Source organism: Gymnoscopelus braueri, assembly GCF_963280865.1.
Source record: "Gymnoscopelus braueri genome assembly, chromosome: 22".
Lineage (NCBI taxonomy): Eukaryota > Metazoa > Chordata > Actinopteri > Myctophiformes > Myctophidae > Gymnoscopelus > Gymnoscopelus braueri.
In genome coordinates, this window is record NC_137624.1 from 21,444,955 (window position 1) to 21,453,123 (window position 8,169).

At 42.2% G+C, this 8,169-nt stretch overlaps 2 protein-coding genes across 2 annotated transcripts in view; both read right to left on the bottom strand.

Moving 5' to 3' along the window:
- Positions 1-8,169, bottom strand: part of LOC308078664 (ATP synthase subunit e, mitochondrial-like) — a 245,969-nt gene that overhangs the window by 204,965 nt on the left and 32,835 nt on the right. The gene's annotated exons all lie outside the window — the stretch shown is intronic.
- Positions 1-8,169, bottom strand: part of LOC308077866 (fibroblast growth factor 10-like) — a 30,052-nt gene that overhangs the window by 5,085 nt on the left and 16,798 nt on the right. The window contains exon 2 of the mRNA XM_080418837.1: positions 1,441-1,544. Within this exon, the coding sequence (XP_080274963.1) occupies positions 1,441-1,544 (104 nt within the window). The remainder of the gene's footprint in view (positions 1-1,440; positions 1,545-8,169) is intronic.

The following is an 8,169-nucleotide window of genomic DNA, read 5'->3' on the forward strand; positions in this document are numbered from 1 at the left end:
ACAATCACAAGTGACATGAAAGTAGAGCAATGAAGCAATGTCTCAATGGGGAAAACACCAACCATTAACACTTTACCAGATGTGCGATCCTGCCCAGAAATGGCTTGATATGCACATTCTAACAATCTGAAGAACATCGCTTGCTACAAAATGATGAAATATAGCACAAATATATGCATTTATCATTTATAATGAAATCCATTTTCATTCAGTGGTTTAATTAAGTTTGACTTTGGTAGAGAAACTGAGGCATGCCATTCACATTTGTATCAACCTGGTCATATAATGAAATAATGTTTTCATTTGACTACTGCTGGATAAAGAAGCCACTGTCTAAATCCATCAAGTGTAATCGTATCCCGGGCCTTCACCAGTGTGTTACTATAGCTAGTGCGGAAGACGTCATGGGAATTCGGTTTCAGGCCATGCAGCAGAATGCCTTTCTTTCTTTCTACCGTGTGTCATTTCATCTGTGGTGTGACTCCAGAGAGACACGCCGAAAGTTAGGCCTTTCAAAGTAACGGGAGAGACAGAGGGGGAGAGAATGAGGGAGGGAGAAAAGAGAGGGACAGAGAAAACAGATGAAACAAGGGCCGCTCTCCCCAGAGGGACTGATATAGAATAGAGAAGCTGGAAGGATTGTGTTTCCTGTTTCTGAATGGAGCGGAGGTAGGTAGTGGACAGGAGGGCTCACACAGATTGGGCTGTGGTTCCTATATTTCTGGAACAGAGAGTCTTGCTGCCTTGTTCATTGTTTTTTTTTGTTTTTTTTAAGCACTCAAGACAACCCAGAGATGGACTGTCTCTAACTTGTGGAGAGGACAGAGTCGTGGAGTTCAGCCTCTTGTGCCAACCTGGGCCTCTCCACTCCTATCTTTGAGCTTTCAGGGTGGGAAGGGAATTATAGTCCACTCCTGAGCTCTCTTGAATGCAGTGTTGTACTACAACATTGGGTTTGACCACTTAAGCCTTATATACTTTGTTGGATGACAATAGTGATCTACATGTTCAAAATACAGCACGATAAGGTATTTTTGACGATTTTCAAAAAACGATTTATTACAATACGAGACCGGTACTCGGGAACGATGCAAGCCAGGAACGATGCAAATGGCTAATGCAGGCCCCACCCGGTTATGCAATACCCCTTGTACCTTTTATGCCCATATATGGATCTGTCTGTATATCTGTATCTGTCTGTCTGTCTGTCTGTCTGTCTGTCTTCACTGTATATCCATGGTTTGATTGGATCATAAGAAGAGGATAACACTAATATGGTTGTTGTGTTCTTTCATGTTTGGTTTTTAACAAGGAACTGATAGGTGGCAGTGTAGAGAAGATGAGATCACCTTGACGTAGCACTGAGGTCGGATCAGTGTGGTACAAAGTTGCTGGTTACATGTGGCTGAATATTTGAACGGAGGAAAGAAAATGACTCACCGCTCCATACAGCTCTCCTTTCTTGCTGATGGCCAGGTAGTAGTTACTGCTGAGGCCTTTGATCGCCACCACTCCAACATCCACTGATTTGATCTCCAACACACCTGAAGCAGATAGAGGGGGGGAGTATATAAGCTTCAATACAGTTTTATACAGACTGGTACTAGGACTGGAGTTTTGGAAAGGTATAGCTCCTGATTTAATTGAATTTATGTTTAAAACGGCAAACAAGAGGACTGTCACACACTAAAGGATGAATAAATGGGGCGACCTGATAGCTGAATGGTTAGGCTACTTCCTTCTTAAATGTAATGCATGGAGGTAGAGAGCACATCAGCCTATAACTTTAAAGTTTGAAATTATAAATATAATAATATAGCGAGAGAGAGAGAGAGAGAGAGAGAGAGAGAGAGAGAGAGAGAGAGAGAGAGAGAGAGAGTGAGTGTGAGTGTGAGAGAGAGAAAGAGATGTTTCTTTGCTAAACTTTTATTAATTAATAAATAATTTCAGTGCCGGATAATTTTACTATCATTGGCAAGGAACCTTGATATTTTTTTCTTGACCTTTCTCAATGTGTAGATCTCAGAAACGGTGGGATATCAATAAGCAGAATTGCAGCAGTTTTTTTTATAGGAATAAACTGAATAGCCTTAGTATGATGCTTTTGGGTGAACCTAAACCTTGCCCTCTCTCTCTCTCTCTCTCTCTCTCTCACTCTCTGCCTTTACTGTGTGACAGTCACAGAACTGAGACCGGCCCCCACATGCCCCTTCATTCGTCCAGTGGTTAGCTGGCAGGCCGCGTGCCCTGGGACCGAGGCGTCAGCCAGGAAAAAACATTTCTCCATTCCATGTTTGTTTTTCTGACCAGGGGAGCACGGGGCAGGCAGGCAGGCGCACGGACAGGAGGGAGGGAGGCCTGGCCGCTACGCTGGCAAGGAGCTCAGCGTCTGTATCAGTTTTCAGGCCTGAACCAATTACTGGTTTAAGCTGTGGTTCCCGGCCCTTTCTTCTCTCATCCTAAAGTCAATTATACCAAGCCATAAAGCTATCAGGGGTTAGAGAGGATTAGGTGAAGGGGTCTGGGCCAGTAGGAAGTGGAGCAGGGTCACAGACGCGGTAGAAAGGATGAAGAGAAACAGGGGCATTACATCCTAAAGTAAACAGGCATCATCTGGTGGAATAATTGGTAAAGTCCACTGTTGTGTCACTGATGGGGTGCCCATTGGTAGAAGTTTTAGACAGTGGGCTGAAACCTGTCTTGAATGGTGGTTGGTTGACAGCTCCTACAAAACAATAGCAACCCAATCACAAACTCACTGTATCATCGAGCCACATATTTTGATTGCCATTGCACTCTGTTTTGGAGGCATGGTATGCATCCAGGAAAAGCAGCACAGAAGATTATACGGTATAAGACTTTATTGTGTATCATGTCCAATCATCGCCTTTCTTTGACCTTCAGTCTCGGAGAGGACAGTCAAGAGATTTGTAACATCCTGCAGCCCTGGTGTGATTTTATAGCAGTTCAAAGACAAGCGGAGGCCAGGGGGATGCACTTTAGGAGCCCTGTCACATCATTCTTTGATCAGGGCTAAATCATTCAGGCATTTCAGACTCATCTGGAGGCATCTGGCCACTAAGTGCTTCTGCTGAGCAGTCTATAGATCCTCATTTTCTGTCTCTGGCTTTCTCATGCTACTATCTATTACGGTTTACGTGTAGTCTATCTTCCTGACTGTGATTCTATGTCTCTCTCTTGTTCTCTACTTTGCTCTCTCCCATTCTTATTATCTCCTGTAAGTATAATGTTATTTTGTGATTATTTGCACTGCAGTCCACTTTTGTATTAATCCTTCTCTTGTGAGGTCTGTTGATAAACAGCTGCATTAAGCACACACACAAACACGCGCAGCTCAACAACACAGAACAACACAGATCTACCCCACTAATAAAAATGCCATCTCCTCAGCACTGCAGCTGACATTTGTGAGCACTCTCTCTTCCCCTTAAACCCCCCAGACCATACATTGGTCCCCACCTTTTTTTCCCCTCTGCAGCAAAATCTCTTCGCAGAAAATAGCCGATCTACTGTACAAGCTCAAGCTTGTGAGCTTGTATATCTGCTATTTCCGCCGAATGCTAGCCTATTTTTGCAGAATGTTCACCTATTATGGTGCTAGAGAGTTCAGAATAGTGACACTAGGGTTCATGTGGTTAAACCCTTCCCCCTGGTCCTGTTTGATGTGGTGATCCAGGAACAGAGCACAGGGGTCTTTTATGGTCCGTTTACCAGTTACCAGAAGCCTTCAGTCTAGCTGGCCTAGTGAGTTGAAAGACTGGGTTACAACAAAGAGCTTAGACTGCAACAATAGTTCCTGATGGAGGAACGTGTGTGTGTGTGTGTGTGTGTGTGTGTGTGTGTGTGTGTGTGTGTGTGTGTGTGTGTGTGTGTGTGTGTGTGTGTGTGTGTGTGTGTGTGTGTTTGTGTGTTGACCTGAGGTTGTGACAGATACTGTATTTGTGTTAAAATATATACTATACTATATGATGTATCAAATAAAAAATATTGAATCCCTTCAATCTTAACTGTCTGTCTCTGTCTCTCTCTCTCTCTCTCACTCTCTCTCTCTCTCTCTCTCTCTCCCCCCCCCCCCCCCATGTACTCCTTAGCCTGTTTCCACCTATTTCCTGTCGCCCTGGCCCACAGCCGAAAATCTTTATTTTAAACATTTCAAGGCTTTGAAGAAAATCTTTTTTTAATGATTGACATTGAAAGTGAAATAACATGCAGGTTTCTTAACAAACAAGGAAGAAGAGGGAAAAAAGGGTCCCGACATTTCCACTATCAACATTTTTTTGGGGGTGGGGGAAATGACTAAGGGCAAACACCTGTGTGTGTAACCCAGGGCAGCATTACAACCTTCATAAAAGCAGGCCAGCTAGGAACATTAACACTGACAGACCTTTAAACACACACACACACACACAGAGCTGCGCTTTCTAACTGTAGGAAACTGTTTATGAAGCACTTTAGAAAGTGTTTAACCTCAATGTCTGCTGAGTTTTGTAGTCAGATAGTATGACACCAGGATGAAGTGCTGAAAGACGTAGGAATCTGTCAGCTGTAAACAAAGTGAAATTTACCTTGACAGGACTCAGACAGTTGGTGTACCTAAATCTCCTGGTTTCTGGTCTATTCCTAATCCCCGTACATTACTAGGTGCTTACTCTTTATTAGTAGTAGTAGTAGTAGTAGTAGTAGTAGTAGTAGTAGTAGTAGTAGTAGTAGTAGTAGTAGTAGTAGTAGTAGTAGTAGTAGTAGAAGAAGTAGTTCTGGTAGTTGTAGTAGTATTTGTTACTCCTAGCTGTATCTCTTTTTTTCTGTATCTGTCCTGTGTTTCATAACTGCTGTACTGAGCGGGTACAAAGGTAACCAAATGGACCCGTACATCTGTAACCCTCTCAGAGTTACAAATGGATCCATTCACACTCAGCGACTACTTCTGTATGAAACACAGACTTTTGATTCCGTAACACCCGGTGCTTGGTTTTTTTATGCACTGGAGCAGTCTATCAATAAGTGCTTTCATAAATCACTGCTTGTAACGCGGGCTTTCTGCTGGCTGCTATTGCCTTGAATTAGTTTTTGTCTTTCTTCCATGCTTTGTGGGTGGTCGCCATAAAGTTGTCTGGTTCCTTCTGACAGTTCTCATTGTATCTCATTTAGTGCAATCCTCTTTTTTTTTCTTCCACCACTTTCTCTCTCCCACCCTTCTTCTCTTGTTCTTCTTTCTCACACTTCACCTCCACTCCCTTTGCTTCGTACGGTGGGGGAAAGTCACTAAGTGCATGTACTCAAGTACTGTGTATTTAAGAGGCACTGTACTTTACTTGAGTATTTCCATTTCATTCTACTTTATACTTCTACTACTAAATTTCAGATATAGTAGTAGTTTATTTATACCACTAGATTTATTTGACAGTTTACTAGTTACTTTGCAGATTGACAGTAGAAAATAAACAAAACAAAAACAATATTTCATATTATTATATATGGCTTAAGCAACCCAACAGCATACAACGTTATTCAAATAAGCTCCATTGAAGTGATGAACACATTAAAGATCAGTAATTATAGTCCAATAACATGATATCTATCATCTATCGTTCTGTATAATGACTTTAACTTTTTCTACCTTATGTATATGTTGATGCTAATACTTGTGTACTTTGACTAAATACGTATAGTCACGTAAGTATTTTGAATTCACTTGTAACAAAGTACGTTTACTCTGTGTACTTGTACCACCACTGTCTATGCTTGATGTTTTCCTCTCGCCTACATGGTGTCATGTCCTCTCCGCCAAACAACTAAACCTTCTTTCCTAACTTCACTCATCTCCTCTCTCTTTCTCTATTCTCTCTCTTTTTTTCTACCTTGTTCATGTCTGGCTTCCATCTCCAAAACAGAAAAATAAGAGTGCGCAGACTGGATCGTGCTCCCATGGATATTTATTATATTACCACCAAATGTAATATGATAAACAAAGCTAACTCCAACCATCTTGGAGCTGCAGACTCACAACAAGCCAGACATGCGCTGGAGTATTATCCTAACTAATTCACTGTCCAACACCCTATGCTGAGTCTTTCAGAAACCATCAGTAAGTGTCAGAAATTCACAGGAGGAAGGAGCCAGAGAGGTAGGTACACGCAGTCGCACGCGCACGCACACACAGTCACACTCACAGTCTCCACATTGAATATATCACCCGCAGGATAAGGTGAATCAAATGTTTGTATAAAATGATTGCTTTATACTCAGGTTCAGCTGTGCTTTGCCGTCTAATGAAGACCAAAGGGCCACAGAGGGATGTATGCTGAGAAGAAAAATAGAAGGCTTCCTTCCTCTCCCACTTCCATCATCACACACAAATAGTGCAAACACATACGTACACGCGCAGTCACGCACACACATACACACCTCCCCTTGACCCTTCCCCTGTACCCTGGTTGCCCCCTGCCTCTAGGAACATGGCCAGTGAGACTCCAGCCTGAACCTAAAGGTTAGGGGAGGTTGTGAAAATGTTTCCACTGTTTATCCAAGGGCTTTTTGAAGATTATACTGCGGCTGCTCACATGGTGACCTCATCAGCACTACGGCTAGCAGTGAGTGAGTGGGGTCCGCAGCCGGCGTGCAGCTTGGAGAGGTCTGGGTATGTGTATTGTGAAATAACTTCACTTGTTAACAGCGTTGGGAACACCCCTCACCCAGTGAGAGGTTTATGTGGGTTGTTATATGATGACTTGGTTCTTTCTTCCAATTCCAATGCTCACATTATTGAGTTTTTTTTGGAAAGAACCCCCTTTCCTGTGTATTTCTAGAGCCATACATTTTTCCCAAAACTTTTCGATATTAAATAAAAAAGTCATGTCCAAGAAAATACTTTTTTGTTTCTCCCCTGCCTTGCAAAAAGGGACCTCTGTGTCTGTGTTTTTAGCATATCATGTTTAATTTGCATTAGTTGAGGTCTAAGCACAGAGATCATTTTTCTCTTTGAAAGTATAGCAACAAAGTGACTGAAAATGTTAGAATTGCAATGACATGAGAATTTGCGTCTATGTTACTGGCAATGACTGATGGGTGGAAAGAAATGTATACCAATGGAGAAGACAAAACATTCAGGAAAAAAAATGTGACTGTAGCAACCAACCTCAGAGTACAAACAAGATGCTTGAAATATGCATTTTATAAACTCCAAAAATGTGATCTGTTCCAGAAAAACAAGACAGGATCTAATAACAGAGTGGCTCGCATGTGTATCATGGACAGTCTATGACATCAGTCATTTATGACGTATCTATGACATATGACTGCAAATTTGGGCATGGTTTCCGCCCAATATGAGCGCCTTTGACTGCCATGACAGAATTTAAGTTAAATATTTCAAAACACATTAAACATACAGTATGTGAAAAACATTTGTGGAGCTACTTCCTTGGCCTACTGGCAGTGTGAACAAGAGATTTGATGTGATCGGTCCAGTGGTTTGCGCGATTAGCCCCGGACAAACAAACACACACACACACACACACACACACACACACACACACACACACACACACACACACACACACACACACACACACACACACACACACACACACACACACACACACACACACACACACACACACACACACACACACACACACACACACACACACACACACACACACACACACAGATAGGCCCCTCTCTGAGACCGTTTGCCTCTTACAGAGCTGTGCCATAAAAATGAATTATTTGAAACTAACAGGTTTTCATCGTTGCAAAACCACAGCTGTTTCCAACATTTCTTGAGCAGGTTGTTTCTTAGATTTCTTTCGCTCCTAAACGCCGATTAATAGTTCTCTCTTTTCGGAGATGTAACCGAAACAAGAAAGAAGCTCATATTGGGCCGGCCCGAAATAGAACTTCTGCATGTGATAAGTTCTGCTGAGGTGCTGGTTTACACTCATGTGGCTGAAAACAGTATCATCCTACACTAACTGCCCACATCAAAGTCATCTCTGGCCAGTGGCTCTGACCAGAGAAAACACCAGTCTGTTTCTCATTTTCAGCACAACCAAACATTTTTATACGTAGAATTCTTGGGTGAAAAGATTTTGCTTTCAAAACATAATTTCACAGTATTTCATCACATTTTTTTTTTGTATTTTATTG